This window comes from Geotrypetes seraphini, chromosome 6, assembly GCF_902459505.1.
Source record: "Geotrypetes seraphini chromosome 6, aGeoSer1.1, whole genome shotgun sequence".
Classification (NCBI taxonomy): Eukaryota; Metazoa; Chordata; class Amphibia; order Gymnophiona; family Dermophiidae; genus Geotrypetes; species Geotrypetes seraphini.
In genome coordinates this window covers 198,018,559-198,043,064 of record NC_047089.1, presented here as the reverse complement: position 1 = coordinate 198,043,064, position 24,506 = coordinate 198,018,559, and the positions used below count along the sequence as shown (strand labels likewise).

Sequence of the window (24,506 nt, the reverse complement as noted above, 5' to 3'; positions counted from 1 at the left end):
CGGGGGGGGTGCAGACCTTCAAGGGGGTGCAGGCCTTTAAGGGGGTGACAGGCAGGCAGGCCTTCAAGGGGGGGACAGGCCTACAAGGGGGGGACAGGCCTACAAGGGGGTGGGACAGGCCTTCAAGGAGGGGGACAGGCCTTTGGGGGAGGGTGCAGGCCTTCAAGGGGGGGACAGGCCTTTGGGGGGGGTGCAGACCTTCAAGGGGGTGCAGGCCTTCAAGGGGGGGGACAGGCCTTCGGGGGGTGCAGGCCTTTGGGGGGGGTGCAGACCTTCAAGGGGGTGCAGGCCTTTAAGGGGGGGACAGGCCTACAAGGGGGGGGACAGGCCTACAAGGGGGTGGGACAGGCCTTCAAGGAGGGGGACAGGCCTTTGGGGGAGGGTGCAGGCCTTCAAGGGGGGGGACAGGCCTTCAAGGGGAGGCAGGCAGGCAGGCCTTCAAGGGTGGGATAGGCCTACAAGGGGGTGGGACAGGTCTTCATGGGGGGTGCAGGCCTTCAAGGGGGGACATGAAGACCTTTAAGGGGGGATAGGCCTTTGGGGGGGACCCTGGTTTAAAACTACACGGAGGGAAGGGGGTGTTCAAAGAGACGTGCATATGCCAAACTTTGGGGGGGGAAGAAATAATGGGTCTGAAAATAGAGGAGAGGGAGAAAGATGATGGACCATGAGATTTTGGGAGGGAGGGAAGGAACAGAAAGGGAGAGAAATTGGACACAAGGGATGGTGTGGAGGAGGGATAGAGATACTGGATAGGAAGTTAATTGGGAAAAGAAAGGGAGAGATGGTGGACTCTGGGGTGGTGGGGAAGGAGGGAGAGATGCCGGATGAAAGGGTAGTTAAGAAAAGGTGGATCTGTGGAGGGAGATGAAAAAAAGGAAAGATACCAGACTTCCTGGGGAGGGAAGGGAAATGGAAAGGGAGGACAGAGTTGGCAGATGGATGGTTAGCATGCAGAAAGAAGAAAGAAGGAGACCCTGGCAAGCAAGTTATCAGAAGAAAACCAGAGCCTTGGACCAACAAGATTTGAAATATAACCAGACAACAAAAGGTAGAAAAATTAATTTTATTTTCTGTTTTGTGATTACAATATGTCAGATTTGAAATGTGTATCCTGCCAGAGCTGGTGTTGGACCGCAAACGTGAGCTAGGATTTAACAGAGAGAGGAAAAGTCCTTTTTATTTCTTTATTTTATTTACACCACAGCGCCAGTGTGGTTAGGAGAAGCCAAAGGGGGTGAAAAAGCTATAAAACCCACCAGGAGTTTTGAAAAAAATCACCCAACTGGACAGGAAAATCGAATTGAAAAACCAATTCAATAGGCTGAATCGAATCGAAATTTTTTTCCTGAATCTGGCAGCATTAGTTTGCGCTACTGTCTTAGACTTTAGGACCTGGGATTGGGGAGAGACGGCATCCTCAGTACTTTATAATGCAAGTGAAACGAGGATTTGGTCAGACTTTTGAAGGGTCTGCAGAAAAAAAATATTGTATAGGCCGGGGACATGAGACAGCAGGAAATGGGAACTTTTCTTCCTTCTATTTTTGTGAATGGAAAGGCTGAGGATGTCAGAGAGTTCAGTTAAAATATGTGCTTTATAAGAAAATATAATAATGAGTTTTATAAAGTTTATAGCATAGCTGACATACCCAGTGAGGTGTTCTAGTGGTGGTGGTGGCAGCGTGTCAATGTGTTGAGAGGAAGAGGTGGTCTGGGAAATTCTGCTGAGCAAACTCCGGGCCCATTTCCACCCCCCAGTTAGTCCACTCCACTCAACTGGTTCACACACTGAGTGGGTCTTTGGGTGTTGTTTTGGGATCTCTTCCAGTGGTTTATCAGTATCTCCTTCTGGTCCAAGGAAGGAAACTTTGTTATCCTTAGCATTGACCTACAGAATATGTTTGTAACAGCGCTGCTTGTGTGGCATTAGGCTATGTAGTGATCAAAAGAAAAAAAACAGACCTTTGCACATATTTGCACTATATGGTGGGTGTATGAGGAGATTCACATTTCCTGCACAGCTAAGTCCATGTGAAGTTACCTTGTGCTGTATTTGACATCTAGCAAGGTCTCTGTTTGAAAGGAAAGATCTAAACTTAAAAATGAAGTGGCCAGAAGTTATGATTTGGACAAATTCCTGGAGGAAAAGTCCATAATCTGTTATTAAGACATGGGGGAAGTGTCTGCTTGCCCTGGATTGGTAGCATGGAATGTTGCTACTCTTTGGGTTTTGACCAGGTATTAGTGTCCTGGATTGGCTACCATGAGAATGGGCTACTGGGCATGATGGACCATTGGTCTGACCCAGTTAGGCTATTCTTATGTTATGTTCTCATCTGTAGGGGCCTTTGTTTTCACTTCTTATTTTAATGTATTTTTTTTTCTGGGAACTTATCAGTGTTTTTTATAATGGGAACAAAAATGGAAGAGAATTAATGTGTGTGGGATGAGGGGGTAACTAATTTCTTCAGCTAAATAATTCAATCCACCTCAAACAGACATAGGAGAACTCATGCACCATTCACACACCCTCCAACCAAAAACGTTAAAAGAAAATACTGTTCGACAACCTCCTAGCCATTCGAGCTGCAACACTCGACCCCCAACTCTACAACCAATTGACATCGACCACAGACTGCAAAACCTTCAAAAAGAAATAAAAACCCTTCTATTCAAAAAACACATAAAACCGAACTAACACAATCAGAACTGTCCCAAGCATCACCTGCAACTACTCCATATGTACTTCTGATGTCATGACAATTCAGACATAATTTATGTTGTGTTATGTTTGGAATATAAGAAAATTTTCACTGCCTTTTTCTATTCTGACCATTTATTCTGTTTCATGGTCATTACAAAAAAATATTTTTTTACATGGGGGGGGGGGTGGTCAAAAAATGATGGGCCCCGGGTGCCACATACCCTAGATAAGACGACCAGAAATGAACGCAATATTCAAGGTGAAGTTGCACTATGGAGCAATATAGAGACATTATAGCATTCTTAGTCTTGTTTACCATCTCTTATCTAATAAATCTTAGCATCTTGTTTGCTTTTTTGACTGCAGCCACACATTGGGTGCAAGGTCTCAGCGTATTAACTACAATGACACCCAGATCTTTTTCTTGGGTGCTGACCCCCAAGTTTACCCTAGCATCTGGTAACTATGATTTGGGTTATTCTTCCCAATATGCATCACTTTGTATTTGTCCACATTAAAATTAATCTGCTGTTTGGATGTCCAGTCTTCCAATTTCCTAAAGTCTTCCTGCAATTTTTCAGTCTGCTTGCGTGTTAACAACTTTGAACAGTTTAGTGTCATCTGCAAATTTAACTCCCCTTTATGAAACCGTGTTAGGGTTTTTTAATCACTGGCCGCGGTGATAAAATCTCCGACGCTCATAGAATTCCTATGCTTTTTTGAGAGGAGGGAAGCCTTTTGATCTGAGATTTTTCTGATCTGAGGAAGAAGGGGTTATCTTCAAAAGCTAATCATAAACTACACCAACCCCCTCACCCTCCCCTTTTTATGAAGCCGAGTTAACGTTTTGTATCGCTGACCATGGTGTTAAAAGCTCTGATGCTGATAGAATTCCCACTGTGGTTGGCAATAAAAAAAACACTAGCGTGGCTTCATGAAAGGCGGGGGAGGGGGATAAGCTAGTCAAATTAAAAAAGGTTTTGGTTTTTTTTCTTTTATATTTTTGTTTTATTTCTACATATTACAAATCTGAGTTTTAAATGATTCATTGTTTTTTTTTACATATTATACACTCCCCTCCAATCGTACACACACCACAACCTTAACCCCTGCAAGTGGTAACTACTAACATTATCCTTATGAAAACATTTCAGTCCACTCTACAGCATCAGCTTGGAGCTGCACATGAAAGCATCCTCTCATTGCTCCTCCCAGAGGAACTCCCTTATAATGGATCTCCTGCTATACCAAAACATCTCCTCAAAGCTTTTCCTTAGGCTTTGTATTTCAGAGGGGAACAAACAATGGTCCTAGATCCAGTGCAGGATTCTTCTTTCTCCTGGTCTCCTTGTATGTGTAGTGTTTATGTGGGGTTCTGAATGCAGTGGACATGTACTGAAGCTCACATTCTCAAAACAGCGCAATTAGTTAGGTGGCAGTAGGTGCTTTACTGAGGTGCTTTACTGTCACCTAACTTATCCCCCCCTTTTATAAAACCGTAGCGTGGTTTTTTAGTGCCGGCCGTAGCGGTATTAGTTCTGATGCTCATAGAATTCCTATGAGCGTTGGAGCTGTTACTGCCACAGCTAGCGCTAAAAACCGCGCTACAGTTTTGTAAAATGGGGGGGGGGGGGAGTTTAATTGGTTTAACTGATTCAATTGGCGCAGTCATTGACTGCATCAATTAAAAGCCTACAGGACAATCCCCGTCCCACCCGCAAAACATTGTTATTCTCATTCCCAACCCTCAAAGGATGCCACTACAAAAGATTCCTAGATAGAGCACTTTCCTTCCAAGCAGGCATATGGAACAACACCCTAAGCAACCTCCTCTTGAACTCCCCAACATACCAAGCTCTCAGGGGAGCCCTCAAAACCCATCTATTTGACAAATTTGTCTGATTCTCCAAACCCCTGACTCTTTCTGAAAGCCCCCGTCCCTCTCTTCCCCCCTTCTCCTTTCCCCTCTACTTCCACCTCTTTCTCTCTCTGTCCCCTTTCCCCCTACCCCCTTACTCTACTTATATTGTTAATTACCCCCACAATGCCACTCTAATCATCCATTACTGTATCCACTATTGTATACTGTCTAGAACCGAAAAGGTTCATCTTCTACTTTGTACTTTTCCACCATTGTATAATGTCTTGAACTGAACAGGTATGACGAGATATAAATAAAGCTTTATTATTATTATTATTTAAAAAAAAAAACAATGAAGAGGCATTGTTGTTCTGCGCTTGTCCACTGTAGGCATGGTTAATGCCAGAACTGGACTTAGGTGGCTGTTAGGTACCTCCTTAGATGCGATTCACATGAAAGCCAGTCACCGCAAAGGTAGGCCTTTAAATCCCTGGCCTACATTTCCGGTGCCTACCTTGCCTTTGCTTCAAAACCATAACAGGTTCATCCCCAATCTATCTATCTCGTCATTTTGACTTTCCAGGCACAACTAGTACACGTAGTGCCTACGTGTTCGCTTACCCATCCTCAAAGAGCTGTATCTACAAGAAATTACTCGATAGAACACTATCATTCCAAGCAGACAAATGGAATAAATGTTTAACCAACTTTATCTCAAATGCTCTTTCTTACTAACCTTTCAGTAAGTCAAGCAAAACTTATCCCTTTGACAAATTTCTCTGACTCCATTTCTGCCATGATGTACTTCCAGGAAAAATCGATGAATCTTATCATGTTAATGTAAGTTTGAAAGTTTTTCTTGTAATATCGCTGTCTGTATACAGTCTCTTCCTCTATAAACCGCTCTGAACTGTTTGTGGTTTTGCGGTATATAAAAATAAAGTTATTATTATTATTATTACCTTTCACTTAGCCGCAATTAGCATGATTTACATGTGATCAGTGCTGCTTTTGAAGGCGGCTGCCAATAATGGCGCTTTTTAGTGAATTCGGCCCTGAGTTCATATTTCTGCTGGAAAGAACAGATCTTTTTATGAATATCTGCTAGATTAGCATAACCTTTCCTACCCATTCTATATCTCAGAGACGTGAGAACATTGTGTACAGTTGGCACACTGTAATGCCAGCTAGAAGTGGGAGATGTGTGTTTTCTTTATACTAACCCCCTCTTTTTTACAAAGCCGCACTAGTGTCTGCCACGCGGCAACAGCCCTGAAGCCCTTTAAATCTCTATGGACTTTGTGGCTGTTACCGCAGCGGCCCGCACTAAATGGCTTTGTAAAAGAGGGCCTAAGTCTGTTTCATGCTTTCATGGCTGGGGTATAGATGAGTGAGGCATTAATGACACGTGGTAGTGATCATCGTCAGCAGAATTTGATGGTTCACTGGGGTCATGGTTGCCCCCAACAGCTTGCCAAACAAGGTACCAGTGAGTAAAAGCTTGTGTCTGGGACTAAAGATTAGTTTGCTTGGCCCTTCCAACCAAAAAGATCTGCTGCCCTTGGTACTGACTAGAGAATGACATGGGGACAAATTTTTCCCCTTCCCAGTGGGAACTCATTTTCCTATCCCGTAACCACAAGTTCTTTTCCTGTCCCTGCCCCATTCCTGTAAGCTCTGCCTTAACCACACATGCCTTGAACACTTATGATATGTGCAGATGAGGACAGAGCTATCAGGAATGGGGCAGAGATTTTTTTTTAAATGCTTAAAACTTCACTATTTCTAGAAACATTTCAATAAAAGATGTGTTGCCTAATGCTGGTTTTAGGATGAACTGTATTGTGAGGATCTATCATCTGTAATTTAAGTCTTGTCTGTTCCATTTTGTGTATGTTACTTTTGTAAAAAAACCTAGGAATAGGCAGTTGATAAATTTTTAAAATACATAAATAGGAACAGCGAGAGAACTCATGGGGACAGGATGGGGAAATTGAGTTCCTGCGGGGACAGGGAAAAGTTTGTCCCCATTTCATTCTTTAGTACTGATATAAGATAGGCCCCTCTATGCCAGAGAGTTCTCTAAAAACCTTGTCCTGTCCTTTGTTTGCAGGAGACCTGGTATTGGCACGGTGATGTCAGCACTGATGATGTTGTCCTGAGTGGTGTGAAGTGCTCAGGCACTGAGATGTCCTTGTCCCACTGCCGACACCATGGCATGGAACTGAACTGCCCAAAGGGAGGAGGGAGGTTTGCTGCTGGAGTTTCCTGCTCAGAGAGTGAGTTATTTTTCAGCTGCAAGGTCTACATTTCCCTTAGGGCTCCTTAAATCAGTCGTCCCAACCACCACCCATTCTATTTTTTAAAGTAAGAACTCCTCTGGCGGTCAAAAAGAGAGTCAGTCTGGTGGCAAGTACTGTGCACCTCAGTTCCGCTCCCTGACTAGATATTCTATACCCGGGTCATATGGATTCATTCTCCATTGTTGAATCCAAACATCAGCGAAGTGCTCATAGCTTGTTTAGGTTTCCTTCAACTAAGGGTGTTGGTATAAAAAACTTCATCACCGTCTGCTTTCCTACCAAACGGCTCTTTGGAACAGGGAACTGAAACCCCTGCTACTTTGTTCTAAGTCTTATGATTTTAGAAAGCACTTGAAAACTCATCTGTTTAGTATTTAACTAATCTGATCCTTTTGTATGGCATTTTTAAAATTTATGTAAACCGCATTGAACTCCATTCAGGATTGCTGCTACTGCAAGGACCAGATTTGACCAACAGGAGGATCAATTGAAACAGGTGAAAAATTCCTGCAAAGTTGTGAATAGAGGTCTATGGCATCAGCATGCCACTGTTAGTTCCCGTCTGAGCTGGATAAGCAAACAGGAACTACAAGATTAGGGTTACTATATTTTGAGTGGTAAAATTCTGAACACATGGCCCTGCCTTGTTCCTCCTCCGGCAACGCAGCACTCTATCCCAGCACTGCCCAGTTCTGCTTCCAGTTCCGCCCCCACCCCCAGCCCTACCCCATTCTGCCCCCAACCCCCACAAAGCCTCCTCTTGTCTTCCCCGACAAGCTCTGGCCACGTCTGCATGGCCTGGAACATGCGCGGATGTGTGACATTATCTGAGATGCTCAGAGGCCCTCCAGATGCGGCTGGAGTTCATCAGGGCTTTCTAAAACCCAGAAAAACTGCTCTAAAAAGAGGACATATCCGGGTTTTGACTGACGTCTGGTAACCCTATACAAGATTAAAATAAAAGACTTGTAATAAGGTTTGTATCTCATGGTTAAGTAACTAAGAGGGTAATTTAATAACAGATGTGCCCACAAATTGTACCAGTTTTCTAAGACAGTGCTCACCAATTTTTCTGTGGCCATAACCCTAATTATCAGAGCTGGCAAAAGCCTATACTGCACCCACCCCGGTTATGACTCCAAATGCAGGTTTCAGGGGGTCATAACTCACAGTTTGGGAAGTTCTGTTCCATGAAAAAATATGCAGATATTTTTTTCTTTGAAAATTTAAATACACACATGCTTTTACACTTTGCTATTCAATACCCACAACTTTCACAGTTTATTTTATGTGTTTGTGCATGTATTTTACAAAATATGCACATATGTGGTAATCCTTTCTCTATCCTGACCCTGGGGATGACTCCACTCCGGCTGTATACCCATAAATTTACACCAGTGCTTCCTAAACCTGGTCGTGGGTAGGGTTGCCAGATTTCCTCTTAAAATAAAAAAGAGAACACCTGGCACCAACCCGTTCCGCTTCCAACCCCGCCCCATTCTGCCTCCAGCTCTGTCTCATTCCAGCCCCGCCCCCAGCTGAACCTCCTGTCTCTTTCCCTGACGTATGCAGGCCCTCTGCACATGCACGAACATCAATGCGATGATATAACTCGCAGGTGCACGTGCATATGATGTGCAGAGGGCCTCCAGACTCGACCCCGAGCTCAGGGACTTTCAAAACCCTAAAAAATTGCTAGGTTTTGGAAATTCCTCCGGGCACCCAGACAGTTTTCTAAAAAGAGGACATGTCTGGGTTTTCCCCACACTTCTGGTAATGGGGGTACCCCAGTCAGGTTTACAGGATATCCACACTGAATATGCATAAGACATACAATAATTTGCATGCACTCCCTCCACTGAATGCAAATTTGTCACATGAAATCATTGTGATTATCCTGAAACCCTGACTGGCTGGGGTGCCTCCAGGACCAGGTTTGGGAAGTATTGATTTATGCACAAACACTCTTCTTTTCTCTTTCTTTCATTCCCCTTTCATTACAATTCCTTTCCTTTCTAATTGTTCCTTGTTTTTACTGATGTATATTGCCTTGTTATCTGAATGAGGAAAGACGATTCAACAGGTTCTAATACACTATAAACCATACACTCTGGACATTTTTTATGCAAAAACAAAACACTCCATAGGGTTTTAACCACAGAAACGCTTTTTTTGAAATTACCCCCTTTATTTTACCTCCATCCTGACTGGGAAGGTTTTGGAGGTACAATTTGCTCTCAGTATTTCAGAGCAATGTCACAAACGCATTACAAAGGATGGAGTCAGATTGTTGCATGTTTTCTTAGGTCACCTTCGGGACATCCTCAGGAAGCAACTGAGGGTTTGAGCAACAGCCTTTTCTTGTTGCTGCCATTGTGGAACATTCTTATTTCCTGTCCTTCAGATGACCTAGTATTATGAGCTATAATCAATATGCTCCTAAATTTAGGCTTCTAAGTTAGACTCTTAAATTTGTACCCTATTTTCCGCCAAATTTACAAGTTATAAACAAGCCAAAAATCCAAGCTTTCTGAGGCTTTCTGATTGGAACCCTGTATTGGGATTTCTCCCTTGGCTTACTTATTGCAGGACTTCTGCTGGCCACAAAGTGTCATCTTTGTGTGATGATTGGGTCTCTGTCCTCCCGTGGGCCTTTAATGCGGCCTTCACAACATCCTAAGCCTTAGCCAGAAACCAAATCCAAATTCTTGCACAGCATTATGCAAAATTGTTACTGAGCCAGCCCCACTGATTTCTTATGGTCATTGTGCATACCTGTTTAAGAAGATTCTAATTAAGTCATTATGCAAGAATTTTGCATAGTCATTAGATTAAATCCAGCTTGAGATTCCAATAGTCACAAATTATCTGAAACTGTGGACTTTAATGAAAAGATCTAACTGAGGTGCTGTAACGATTAAAGTCTTTGGTTTCTACTGTTGACCATCATGTGGAAGTCCATTTTCCATCCCTACTCCATTGATGCTTGGTTTACCTACATAGGGATTGATTTCTGATTTCCTTCTGTTCTGTTATTTCTATAATAAATCATACAGATGAAGATCCTAGTAAGCAGTTTGTATTTCTTTACTGCCAGCTGCACCTGACCTTGTCTTGAATGCACCCCTTGTTGAACATACAACCTACTTAGAGGACCGACCGATGTTCATGCTACAGTGCGCCCTTGAGGAGAACTGCTTGTCTTCCACAGCAGCCACAACCCACCGCAGTACCGGCCACAGAAGGTTGCTACGCTTCAGCTCTCAAATTCACAACACTGGCCAGTCAGATTTCCGTCCCAAGAATGGTCGCCATGCCTGGGTCTGGCATGACTGTCACAGGCAAGTGCCACCTGTTTAATATTTCTGTCCCCTCTATTTCCTCCCCCCCCTCCTCATGGAAGCAGGTTAGTTGGTGGTTTAATTTTCTTGATCTTGGTTGCAATGTTGATACTGGATATATAAGTACTAGCTAAATTGTAACTTTTCATTCTGACTGGAATCCAGTGCCAAATTCTTGCTGCTGAATATCCAGATAAAGTAATGAGGTACTGCCACTATCCGAACAGTAGCCATATTCAGCTACTATTGTGAAAGATTTAGTAGAGATCTTTCTTGCTATCCTAAGTTATCCGGATAGTTAGGCAAGTAACAAGCTGGAAACAGCTGCTACCCAGATAACGCTGGTCTTTACCCTTCTGCCACTGCTAGACCACCCCAATATTATTTAGATAGTGCTGAAGCAGTCTGTCTTGGATGGATTTATCGGATAGTAGATACTTCTACCAGATAACTGATTTTTAATAACTGTTCTGTAGTTTAAAAAAGGTTTGGATAATTTCCTACAAGAGAAGTTCATTATTGAGATGGCTTGGGGAAATCCACTGCTTATTCCTAGGATGTGTGAGCCATGGCTGCATGCACAGTGAGGAGTGGTTTGCCATTACCTTCTCTGTGTGGCTCTACAATGTTGCTGCTGCCCAACATAGGGCCCTGCAGCCTACAGCACCTGGTATTTCCTAGTGGTCCTCCATCTAGGTATTAGCCAGGCCTGACCCTGCTTAGCTTCTGATAGCAAAACTGGGCCTACCCAGGGCAGCCAGGCCATAGGTATTCCTAGGATAAGCAGCATAAAAATCTGTTTTACTCCTTGGGATTTTGCCCACTAACTGTGACCTGAATTGGCCACTGTATTATAAACAGGATAATGGGCTTGATGGACATTCGGTCTGTCCCAGACTAGTATGGTAATTCTTATGCTTTATGGTATCTTTTAAGAGCAACTAGAGCCTTCAGGTTGTGCGTCTAGCTGATATGTATTCATTCTATATCAGTGTTTCTCAACTTCTTCAAACCAAGTACCCCCTAAGTCTAACAAATATCAACCGAGTACCCCTGCCCAAGCTCCATCCCAAACTCACCTAAGCTCTGCCTCTGACCCTACCCCCATAATAATAGTACTAACTCTAATATAATTTCTTCCATTCATTTTTCATATACACACAATATAATCTTATTAATACATAATGGTAACCATAAAGTTAAAAAACAAAGAAACACAAAACACACTATATGCAGAAAAAATGTTAATTATCATTTATATTCTTTTTTTTTTCAAAGAGGTCAAGGCAAATGACTTTAAAATATGCAATGTCACCTCAGTAACAACTATAGAAACATAGACAAATATAGTGAAAATATAGACAGCAGATATAATTTTTCAAAACTGACACATTTTTATCACTAAATTGAAAATAAAATCATTTTTCCTACGTTTGATGTCTGGTGATTTCATGAGTCTTTGGTTGCACTTCCTTCTGACTGTGCATCCAATATTTCTTTCTTTCTGCCTCCTGCACACTTCCTCTCCTCCAGACCTCATTCCCTTCCCCAATCAACATCTCTCTCTGTCCCTCTTGAGTCCAACTTTTCTTCCTCTCTCCTCTACCCCCATTGGCAACATGTTTCCCTCTCTCTCTTTCACTGTCCATCTGTCTTTCTCTGATTCCCTTCCTTGCTGTAAAGGGAGTGGCAAAAGAGAGAGCGAGAGATCCAAGGTGCATCTCTCCCACCCCCTCTACTGCCACATCCAACATTTCTTCCTCTCTCATTCCCTGGACCATATGCAGCATTTTTCACCACTGCCCACCGGCTCCATGCCCATTTCTCCTTCTATCACCCTCTCCAGCACCATGCCACATCTCTCCCTTCATCACTATGTCCAAGTTTGCTTGTAAAACTACAAAAAAGGCAGTATACAAGTCCCAATTCCTTCCCCTTGCATCCCCTTCAAGCTGTCCCTCTGTTCCCTCTCTGCCACAATATCCAATATTTCTCCCTCTCATCCTTCTCTTCCCCATGCATCTCTGCCTCAATCTTCTCTCTCTCTCTATGCCAAACAATTTTCCTCTTTCTTTCTTTCCCCACGTGCACCATATATTTTCCCCCTCACTCACACACTTACGCCCAACAATTCTCCTAAGTTAGTCCTTCCTCCCTCCCTCCCTTCTGTGTCCCATGTTCATGCCCACTCCCTTCCTTCTGAGTCCCGAGTTCATGGCCCCCTTCCTGCCTTCCAGCCTTTGTCCAAAATCCCCTCCCTCCTCCTTTCTCCCTTTGTCCCACAGTCATGTCCCCTCTCTCCCTTACTTGCTACAACACGCTTGCACCCTTCAGGGCTATCCAGTTGGGCTGCTCCTTCCTGCCTTCAGCAGCACAGGGCTGCGTTGAGGGCAGTGGTTCTTACATGCTGTATGTGGCTGACATCATAGGAGGAAGGTGGGCGGGAGTCCTACACAGTGCACGTACCCCCAACTAACAGCTCGCGTACCCCTAAGAGTACACATATTGCGTGTTGAGAAACTGCTCTATATGATACTTATTCACATTTATAGTGAGGCCAGTTACTGCTCTCTAAAAGCACTTCGTTTGAAGACAACGGGAATGCTTTTTCACCCTTGATGTATTTCTTTCTTCTAGCTCCTCTTCCACATAAAACTAAATCTGTTTTAATTTTGAAACTGTACCACCAAACCCCATAAAAGAGCAAAGTGCAACATGATAGGGAAAAAGGATAGCCTTCAATTAGAGCAGTGTGCTGGAAATGAAAACACAAAAGTGCATATCCCACTTCCACCATTACCATTCCTTATGATTTTAGGAAGCAGATGGCTTTGTAGACAAATGCATGGGTAACAAAAAGATATGAATACCTGTCTTTGTTTGGTATTTGCTAGATTTTCACAGTAAGTATGCGTGTACTTTTGTTTTTATTATTGCCCTGGAAAACTGGGTGCACCTATCATTTATAAGGGTATAATTTTCTGTGTTAAATTGCATACTTACATGCATATGCTTGAATTTACAAAAGTAGGCGTGCAAGTGCTAACTCTCCCCACCGCTGTCCTTGAGAACACCTCCATGTTGATTGGACAAGCTGAAGACATTTCAAGAGGACAGAGGGAAACCAGAGTTGAGGGAGTTGCAGTAACCTATGTGGGTGATAGCAAGTGAGAGAATGAGAGAATGGATGTGAGAGAGGGGCAGAATTGGCCTGGGTTCACAAATTCCGTTAATGCACAGAAAGATACCTTCAGAACTGATTTGAGGTTCAAAGGCTGCAGCAATCATTCAGATGATTATTGAAGAGGAAATAGAGGTCAAAGTATACAGGATCTGTTACAGCCTTGAGTTGGAAGAAGTGTAAGTAAGGAGGCAGAAAATTGTTGAATCGGAACACAAAATTAAATTAAAGAAATGGATTAGGAAGAACATAAAATTCATAAAAAAGACAAGACGGTGGAAGAAATTACAGCTGTAACTATGTCAACAGACATAGTTCTGCCCCCACTTTATGTGGCCATTTGCTCAGTTTCTTATATAAGAATAAGTTTAAGTGATTATGTTAAGATGTATAAATAAGGTGTGCTCTGTGGACTTAATTCCCCGGAGGGCTTTGCTTCTCCCAGAGAGCTAGGCTGCATCCACAGAGCTTAAGCCCACCCATCTTCAGTCTGAGAGAGAACAGTTGCCTGCATGACTGTATAAGAACCTGGGACTAGCATTATTCTCCTACCAGGTTTTCATCTTTATTTCTAATAATCAAACACAGCTTAGTTTTATATCGAAGACTGGGGAACAGTATTATTTCCACAAGGTATGGACACATTCCCAGCTCCCTTTTTGAACAGGAGGGGCTGGTAGAGTAAGAAGATTTTGTAACAAAGTTGAACTGCCTTGAAGTCATCAATTGTACGTGCTCATTCTTTACTTCATGCTATTAAAAAAAAGCTGTTCAAGAAATACAGAGTCTGGCTGGTAACACTAAGATTACAGAAGCAAGGGTTAACTGAATAGGAGCTTCATACAATTGCCATTATAACTCAGAGTGAGTTCAACAGTGTTTGGCCATTCAAAGGAGTTCTGTTTTTGTAGTACAAAACCTGTTCAGGGAAGCTGTAACCTGTTCAGTAAGCTGTCCCCCATCTCACCGACTACTCCCAAGCTGATAAGCAATAATGGCATTTACTTTTATCAGAACTTAAAATGCAGCAGGATGGTTGCTGCGCTAATCCACTTGATTGATGAAATATTCCTGAAAGACAGTCGAAAAATACAATAATCACCTTATATAAATTTTCGTCTTTATTTCCTAGCCTTTTTTTTAAAAATCAAAGAATGCATTTGTGACATTTATCTATACAAGAGGAATAATAATATAATAATCTGTTTTCTTATATATGGTTCTGGGAGGTTCACAATAAGGAATAAAACTGAACATTTCAGCGAAGAGGATACAATTTCATATTAAAAAACAATACATCGTAAGCAATCAAATGCAACAGAGACTATTATACAATTTAAAATATTAAAAAGTCTAATGAAGAGAAACACGTGGAGGGGCATAATCAAAAAAAGCGTCTAAGTCCCCTTTTGGCCTAAGTCACTAAATGTTCAACCCAGAAGCAGGGAAAGTGTCCATAACCAAAACAAACGTCCATGTTTTGATTATGGCCTTCCTCTGCCTAAACGCCCAATCTCCACTACATCTAAAAGTACACCCACAGCACGTCTACACTTTTTAGCCATAATGAAAGAAAAAAACGCCTAAGCCCCAAATGTCCAACAGAAGAGCTTTTAGGCGAAGGGGGAGCCAGTCCTTCGCCTACAAGCTGGATTCTGTAACCGGTGTCTGTCAAAAACAACACCGGTTACAGAATCCTCCCCCCCACAACCATCCAGGCAGGAGGGTGCCAAAGCCCTCCTGTCATGTCAAACCAACCAACCCCCCACCCCAACAACATCGGGGCAAGAGGGAGCCCAAGCCGAGGCCCTGCTGAAGCCGCGACCCCCCGACTCGATCGGGGCAAGAGGGAGCCCAAGCCCTCTTGCCCCGGCCAACCGCGGCACCCCCGACTCGTTCGGGCCAGGAGGATGCCCAAGCCCTCCTGGCCCAGGAGACTCTCTACCCCCACCCCCCACTAAATTACGGGCAGGAGGGATCCCAGGCCCTCCTGCCCTTGACGAACCCCCCTCCCCCCAACGTCCTCCCCCCCAGAACCCCCGACCAACCCCCCGGCCGACCCCCACGACCACCCACACCCCCCTTCCCCGTACCTTTTTTTCATTGGCTGGACAGACGGGTGCCCGCCTGTCCGGCAGGCAGCCACCAGCAGAATGAGGCCGGATTGGCCCATCCGTACCAAAGCCCCGCCTACTGGTGGGGCCTAAGGCGCCTGGGCCAATCAGAATAGGCCCGGGAGCCTTAGTCCCCTCCTGTGGGCGGGGTTTGATCATCCAAGTAGCCACTTAGGACACTTTTTAGACGGGTTTTTTTTTTTTTTTTTAATTATTACCCCCATAATATATAAAAAAAAGGCCTACAGCAGTTTTCTTCTAAAAACCGATCAATTAGTAATTGAACCCATCAGAATTAAAAAGCATCAATCTAATTTATCAAATAAATGTTTTTAAATCTTTCCTAAATGTAGTATAAGAATAATTTTGAGCGATCAATGGATGTAACCAGTAATTAAATTTCCCGGCCTGGTACTCCAATGTCCTGTCAAAAAAAGTTTTATAATGGCAGGACCTCGGGGCAGGGAAGGCAAAAATACCTGAGTTTCTGGTATCTTTTGATGAATAGAAAAATTTCAAGTAGGAAACTAAGTAAGATGGCAATAAACCAAAAAGTGCCTTGTAACATATGCACCCAAACTTGAAGAATACTCTGGCACCGAATGGTAGCCAGTGTAGTTTAGCATAGTAAGGGATGACATGATCATATTTTTTAAGTCTGAAAATCAGGCGCACAGCAGCATTCTGAACCAATCGAAGACTTTGTAAAGTCTTCTTTGGTAACCCCAAGTAAACTATATTGCAATAGTTTAATATTGATAGTACCAAAGATTGTACCAATAACTGAAAGGATTCCCCATCAAAGTACTTCTTGATGGTCCTTAATTTCCATAATACAGTGTAACTTTTTTTGATTAATAAATCACTATGCTTTTTAAAAGTTAGGCTGCGATCCAAGGTTATTTCTAAAATTTTTAAATTATGCACTATCTCAAAACTTTGACCCTTCAAATTTATAGTTGTCTCCTGTATTTTATCATTGGGGCTTGCAAGGAAGAACTTAGTTTTTCCAGGGTTAAGTTTCAACCTAACCCGTGACGTCCATTTTTCAACCTCATCCAAAATATAGGAAATTTGGATAATCAACTCATTTGAAATAGCCTTACAAGGTAGCAGTATGGAAAAAAGACAATCTTGCATATATCACCAGCATTTACAATGTATAGAAATGTTTTGACAAAACACTACTGTCTCCTCCTATGCCACCAAAGATGAGATCATACCAGTTGCTTCTAATTTGCTACTAGGTGTGGCTTGGAAATTTTCTTGTTCCATGACAAATGTTGGACATATTTATTTCTTTGTTTAAAATATTTATATCCTATGTACATAATAAACACACAAATAACCCAACATACATTACATCCTTATTGAAATGCCTCATGAAGTCCAAGGATAGCACTATGATACAAATATTTTGTATTTTAGTATGGAAAATTCTGACATTAACTGAACTGTAAAATTAGAATGTTTTCCTCTCCTTTCACAGTAACTACATATGGGTTCCTAATTCAATTTGAAGACAATTAGAAAAAGGCATATTACTTAACTTTTTTTTTTTAACTGAGCATTTGTGGAAATTCAAAAGTAGATTCAGATGTTGATGGCATCCAGGTTTGCAGATTAAATGTCATGGTGTTGATTGTCTAGAAAGGTTCAACAAATGGTTTATTGATAATAGACTAAATCCTGACAAGTCTGAAGATATCTAGTTCTCTCACAGACATGATGAGGTTCTGGAGACTAAAATTTCCATAATGGTTGTTTCTTTGAAGGTGAATACATTTTGTATAAAGTATTTATTTAGACTTTTTTTTAGGTGAAATCTGTTTTTTATTAAGCAACAAACCACAACAGGTACAAACAGCAGGCAAAGTCATATGTAAAAACAGGGCTCCCCTCCCCCAAGAGGACTGGACTCTTATGTCCTCTCAGGTTACAAAACGCCCCACCCTCCCAATCCCCCCAAAAGCAGACCCCTCCCAACCCCCCTCCCAACCCCCCCAAACTCCCCGCCACCTTATTTGGACTTTTAATGTAAAGAAAGTTTCTCTGTTTATCTGATCACATTTTGCCAATTTATGTCTTTTGAGAAAAGTTTGGTCTATACTTGGGAAAGGATGCACTTATTCTTTTAGAGCATGTTCTGATTACCATTAGGTTGGAGTACTATTATTGTTTGTGTATGGAACTTAGAAAAAAAAACAAAAAACAACTTAGATGCCTCAAGAACAGCTATTAAACCCAACCAAGTAGGAGGGACTGGCAGAGTAGCTAGTAGTCTATGGGGCTCATTTTTAAAACAGAAAAAATCCAAAATGTGACATAAGGGGTAGATGTTTTTCTCACCAAACCCTTCCAATTTGCTATTTTTGAAACCCATTTTCTAGAAGGATTTCTATGGTGGTTGTCTGTAGTACATCTAAATCTGATGGGGACATATTGGAAGTGTGATCTAAGAAGAACAAGGGCAGGTTTAAGATTTGGATGTTTTTTTGCAATAATTGAACATTTTAGAATACATCCAGGGCACAGTTTGGACATTTGGGGCCAGACCTGTTTTAACAACAAATGAGTGCCCAAAAGGAGTCCAAACTGACCAGATGACTCCCTCACACATTCCTGGTCACTGATTCCCTCCAGTTCCTCAAATATTTGAATGAAACTGTACATACCTGCCTGTATGACAGCTTCAAATATTATGGCCAGTCCTAGTAGAACAGGAAGCAGGTTTATGGAGTAGCCTACTGGGGGAGTGTAGTCAACCATAGAGATGGGGACTCAGGCCTATGTACCACTCTGACTACTAAACTTATGGTGGAATATGTGAGCCTTACACAACCCACCAAAATCCTACTGTAACTACATATAGGTGATACCTGCAGATGTAAGGGTTATTGGTATGGTTTACAATTGGGTCGAGTAGGTTTTGGGTGGGTTTTGGCGTGCTCACAATAAAATATAAGGGGGTTATGGTGAAATGTGTACCTGGGTCTATATATGTGATGCTGGGACCTGTGTGACCAGTCTACTAAAAATTCTGGCTCCCTCCTACATCTCAATGGCTTGTTTTGTATGATTTTCTTTTTGACTTTTTAATAAAAAAATTGGTTCAGAAAGTTAGATGCACTGAGGACAAACACATCTGAGAAATGACCATTTTCGAAACGTAAAGATGGATATTTTCTTGTTTTGAAAATGGTCATGTTTGATATTGGAATTTTTGTGCGTGTTCCGTAAAATGTTCAAACTCAGATTTCGATGTCATATTGAAAATGCCCCTCTATGTATACCAAGGTTTTGGAGGGAAAATATCTTTTTCATAAAACCAGAACAGCTTATCTTGGAAATCAAGATAATCACTGAGTTTACTTCACATAATTATCAGGGTCTGGAATAGGGAGAGACACTGCTCCAATAATAGAAGGAAGTGCAAGATGACTATGTACTTTTGTGAGCTGAATCAGATAGTCTGACTTGGTTCTCATGCCTGGTTCAACATTACAGGGAAACAAAACAAAGGAGAAAGTCCAACTTTGTCTGCAGAAAAAACCAAGCAGGAGAAACAAACAAAACTGCAGACTGTGTACAAGATGCAGGCAAAAATTTATTGTACCAAAATTAAAATGCAAATAAGTAAAATAAAAGGGTTTTATTTTACTTATTTGCTTTTTAATTTTGGTACAATAAATTTTTGCCTGCATCTTGTACACAGTCTGCAGTTTTGTTTGTTTCAACATTACTGCAGGAATGATGTGAAAGGAGCTATATGAAAGGTTCCTTTTTCTACTAATCTGGCCTGAACATTGGACAAGTCAAAAGCAGACAGATCTCGAACAGTGGTGTAGCAAGGGGGGAGGGGGTGGACCTCTCTGCCCCAATGCCATGCTCGTGTCCTCCCTTCCCCACCCCCATACCTCTTTATATCTTTGCCAGAGTAGTTGGATGGAACTCCTCTCATATGAGGAAAGACTAAAACGGTTAGGGCTCTTCAGCTTGGAAAAGAGACGGCTGAGGGGAGATATGATTGAAGTCTGCAAAATCCTGAGTGAAGTAGAATAGCTACAAGTGGATCGATTTTTCACTCTGTCAAAAATGACAAAGACTAGGGCCCTCTTCTATCAATTATTGATGTGCTCAATAGTCAATTTATTTGTGTGAAAATTTGGGCACAATATATAGAATCCAGGGATTAGAGTATAAGGAACATTTTAAGAGTCAATCCCATGGGTTAATTAGGGTGTTTCCTCTGGAAATGGCCTATTTGAAAATTGCTCATATGGCGATAAAAGGTTAAAAATATGTGTGTTTGTTCTACAACACACATACTTTTACTCACATTTTACAGAACATAGAAACGTGTCAGCAGATAAAGGCCAAATGGCTCTTCCAGTCTGCCCATCCGCAGCATCCACTATCTCCTCCTCTCCCTAAGAGATCCCACGTGCCTATCCCACACTTTCTTGAATTCATACACAGTCTTCATCTCCACCACATCTTCCGGGAGACTATTCCATGCATCTATCACCCTTTCTGTAAAAAAGTATTTCCTTAGTCCAGTGATTTTCCACTTTTTTTGTTCCGTAGGAAAAATAAAGAACAAAAAAAGTAGAAAATCACTGGACTATTTATTTAAAAAATTTGTAGACTACCTAAAACTAAGCGGTTTACAAAAAGAACATACATAACCTGAGTTTTATGTTGTATATGTTATTATCAGCAATAAAACTTCCTTATCTTTTTAATATACTTATCTGAACAATGTTACCGTATCCATATAACTTTTCCTCTCATAATGTATTACATAAAAGCAACAACAAATAGCAGAGTTTTCAATAATCTTTTGAAAGTCATTTGATCCATACAAAGTCTCAAACTCCCAGGAAAAATATTCCAGTTTCACAGCAGCTATTGAAAACGTCAAGGCTTTCGTCCTTACATAGTGGATTCTCTCTTCTCTATCCATTATCAGTTTCATCTCCCCCCTCCTCCCCAGACCTCAACCTTCTTCTAGGATGGTATATTTTCCAAAGATTTTGAAAATACAATGGGGCTAACCAGTACAAAACTTGGTGCACTGTACATAACACCTTGTGTTGTATTCTCTGTTGTAATGGAAGCCAGTGTAACTGTTTTAAGACTGGCGTAATATGGGCCATCCTAGATATAGCAGCAATTAGCCTGACTGCTGAATTCATCAATTGCTGCAACACTTTACACTTTGTCTTAGTCAAACCGAGGTAAAGTATGTTGCAGTAATCCAATCTAGGCAATATTAGGGCTTGAACAACTGATCTAAAATCGTAAGTTGAGAGCATTGGTTTCAGTCTATACAGAATATGCAATTGTGAATACCCACCCTGAACAACCTCGATAGAGATTGCCCCAACTTTGTTGGTTGGGCTGAGAACTTTTCAGCAGCCCCTCATATACCAAAAAAATAATTAGAGATAATTGATGTTCTATACAATATTACAGTATATATAAAACATTGCTATATTTATATTTATCTAATAAAAGCAAATACTGAAATGCTAAATTACCCAGTTTCAGGCTAAGAGATTTTGTGTCAATCCAGTCCTGGATTTCTAAAAATCCCATTCAGATGCATTATGGGTCATGCAGCCCTAAGATCAATGTGCAGGAATCAGGCACTACAAATCTCACACTGCTTTCTTCAAAACCAGGACTGGTCAAAAAGTCTCCAGCCGAAAGCTGGGTAGATTGGCATCTCTGCAAATAATAATAATAATTAAAAAAACACAAACCAATCAAAGATTGTTTTAAACTAATAAGAATCCAAGTATTTCACACACTGCTCTAATTTTCATGACTAAGGTCTTGTTTTAAAGCTTACAAGTTCTTTTTGTTCTGGGCACAGGCATTATCATAGCATGGAAGTTTTCACACATTATGATTTGCTGACCCTCAATGGAACAAAGGTCGCTGAAGGACACAAAGCAAGTTTCTGCTTGGAAGACAGTGAATGTGAATCAGGTAGAGTCACTGTAAGCATCTAGTGGAAGCCTCACCATGGATCTCAAGATTTCTTTATTTTATAGGGCTAAAAAAATTCACACATGAGTAATCATTACACAATGTTCTGTCTTAAATGCTTGCCAGTTCTAGCACAAAATTGACTGGAAGCTTCCTCTTATTCTTAAGTGAACATAGGATCAAGGTGGTGCCGTCTATGTGTGAAAGTGTTATTTTCATAACTTATTGCTTATTCAAGTTTTCAGGCCTAATAAACATAGACAATAAGGCCCAAATTCTATAAACGGCATCCCGATTGTAGGCGGCCGACTGCTGCCTAACCAGCCAATAGGGATGCATGTTTTCTTTAAAAAAACCTCCTGAGGCAAGCCGCCTACGTTGGAGGCGTCTCCGGGAGCCTAGGGAGGAACACATGCCCACCTAAGTGTGGTTTGGCCCGGAAGTAGCCTTAGGCGGACCTAGGCGGCCTTATGTGTCTCCCTGGGCCCGCGGTAGACCCGTACAATGTAGGCCAACAAAATGCTGGCCTACATTGTAAGCAGATGCTGCTGCCTGTCCTTCCCCCATACATCGCTGGCAGGAGGGATGCCCAGTCCCTTCTGCCGGAACCCCTCCTCCCTGAATGATTGCAACAGGAGAGATGTCCAGTCCCTCCTGCCAGAACTCCCCACCCCTCTCTCAACAATCGCGGCAGAAGAGATGCCCAATCTCTCCTGCTGGAATCCCCTACCCCCGAACGATTGCGGGAGGGATGCCCAGTCCCTCAAGCCCGGAACCCCCGAACCCCCCCCCCCACCTCAATGATTGCGGCAGGATAGATGCCCAATATCTCCTGTTGTCCCCCCACCCCTCCCTCTATGATTGTGATAGGAGAGATGCCCAATCTCTCCTGCCGGAACCATCCATCCCCTCCCCCCGAATGATCGCAGCAGGAGGGATGCCCAGTCCCTCCTTCCCGGCATCCCCCAAAAGTTTATATTTCTGCCTCCTTCTCCTGGCTGCAGGCCCTTGCCTTTTTCTCTCTCACACCCACAACACCTGCTTTTCCTTGCCTTTTGCCCTTTCTCAGCTACCTAACATCTTCTTTTCCTACCTTTTGCAATCCCAGCCCCATTTCCTCTGCATCTGCTCCTCCATGCTTCTTGCTCGGAATCCACTGCATCAATTGTGAGCACAGGTTTGCACTAATGCTGCTGCAGCATTCACCACAAAACATGTAATTGCCAGGAGGTGCAAAAAAAATCACATATTATGGAGTACCCACACAGGTTGCAACCCCAAATGTGGGTTTTCTAACCCTGTTTTGGAAATGCTATGCTATGGATCTCATGTATCATGTGATCAGCAGCTGGAGCTGCCAGTCTGTGAGGATTTCTTTGACTGGGTGACCAGAGAATTGGATAGAGAGAGCAGTGGTGCACCAAGGGTGGCGAACCGCCCAGGGTGCACGCCCTAGGAGGGTGCACAGCCGGCCAGGTCCGGAACCTCCTGGGACCTGCACTTCAGCGCGGCTACGGTTCACCCCCACAGCCAAGAAAAAGGCTAAGAAACCAGCGGGTGCAGCGAAAGCATCCTTTAAGGCAGGGGTAGGGAACTCTGGTCCTCGAGAGCCGTATTCCAGTTGGGTTTTCAGGATTTCCCCAATGAATATGCATTGAAAGCAGTGCATGCAAATAGATCTCATGCATATTCATTGTGGAAATCCTGAAAACCTGACTGGAATACGGCTCTCGAGGACCGGAGTTCCCTACCCCTGCTTTAAGGAACACTCTCCCAAATCTGGCACTATCCCCGCCCCCTTCGTGATGCATCACGAAGGGGGCGGGATAGAGCCAGAATGGGAGGGTATTCCTTAAAGGATGCTTTCACCACTTCCACCGCCTTCTTAGCCTTTTTCAAACCATAGCAGTGGCGTACCAAGGGAGGGGGCTGTGTCAAAAAAATGATGGGATGGGGGGGGGGTAAAAAAATGATGGGTCCCGGGTGTCACATATCTTAGGTACGCCACTGAGAGGGAGTGTGCTAGATGTGGTGTATTTAGATTTTAGCAAAGCCTTTGACAGTGTTCCACTCAGATATCTAATAAATAAACTGAATGCCTTCGAGATGGGTCCCAAAGTGATGGCTGAGTCAAGAACTGGTTGAGTGGAAGGCGACAGAGGGTAGTGATCAATGGAGATCACTCTGAGGAAAGGGATATTACCAGTGGTGTGCCTCAAGGTTCTGTTCTTGGGCCTGTTCTTTTTAACATTTTTATAAACGATATTGCTGAAGGGCTGTCAGGTAAGATTTGCCTCTTTGCGGATGATACCAAAATCTGCAATAGAGTAGACACCCAGGATGGTGTGAATAACATGAAGAAAGACCTGGTGAAGCTTGAAGAATGTTATGAAATTTGGCAGCTATAATTTAATGCTAAGAAGTACATTTGGGCTACAATAACCTATAGGACAGGTACAGTTTAGGTGGTGAAGAACTTATGTTCACGATAGAAGAGCGGAACTTGGGTGTGATTGTATGTGATGCTCTTAAAGTGGCCAAACAGGTTGAAAAGGTGACGACGAAAGCTAGAAGGATGTTAGGGTGCATAGGGAGAGGTACGGCTAGTAGTAAAATGAGGCATTGATGCTCCTGTATAAGACTTTGGTGAGACCTCATTTAGAATATTGTGTACAATTCTGGAGGCCACACCTTCAAAAAGATATAAAAAGGATGGAGTCGGTCCAGAGGAAGGCTACTAAAATGGTTGTGGTATTCGTGATAAGGCGTATGGAGACAGACTTAAAGATCTCAATCTGTATACTTTGGAGGAAAGGCGGGAGAGGGGAGATATGATAGAGACTTTTAAATACCTACGTGATGTAAATGTGCATGAGTCTAGTCTTTTATTTGAAAGGAAGTTCTGGAGTGAGAGGGCATAGGATAGAGTTAAGAGGTGATAGGCTCAGGAGTAATCTAATGAAACACTTTTTTACAGAAAGGGTGGTAGATGCATGGAGCAGT

The 24,506-nt window shown here is 42.5% G+C and overlaps 1 protein-coding gene across 3 annotated transcripts in view; it reads left to right on the top strand.

Annotated features, from left to right (window-relative positions):
• Nucleotides 1–24,506, top strand: part of LOXL2 (lysyl oxidase like 2) — a 177,135-nt gene that overhangs the window by 128,992 nt on the left and 23,637 nt on the right. For 2 of the 3 annotated variants that reach the window (XM_033948229.1, XM_033948230.1), the window contains exons 9-11: nt 6,681–6,846; nt 9,968–10,211; nt 21,388–21,503. In XM_033948229.1, the coding sequence (XP_033804120.1) occupies nt 6,681–6,846; nt 9,968–10,211; nt 21,388–21,503 (526 nt within the window). Of the gene's footprint in view, nt 1–6,680; nt 6,847–9,967; nt 10,212–21,387; nt 21,515–24,506 lie in introns of all 3 variants that reach the window. The other variant, XR_004539830.1, reaches the window with a different exon arrangement.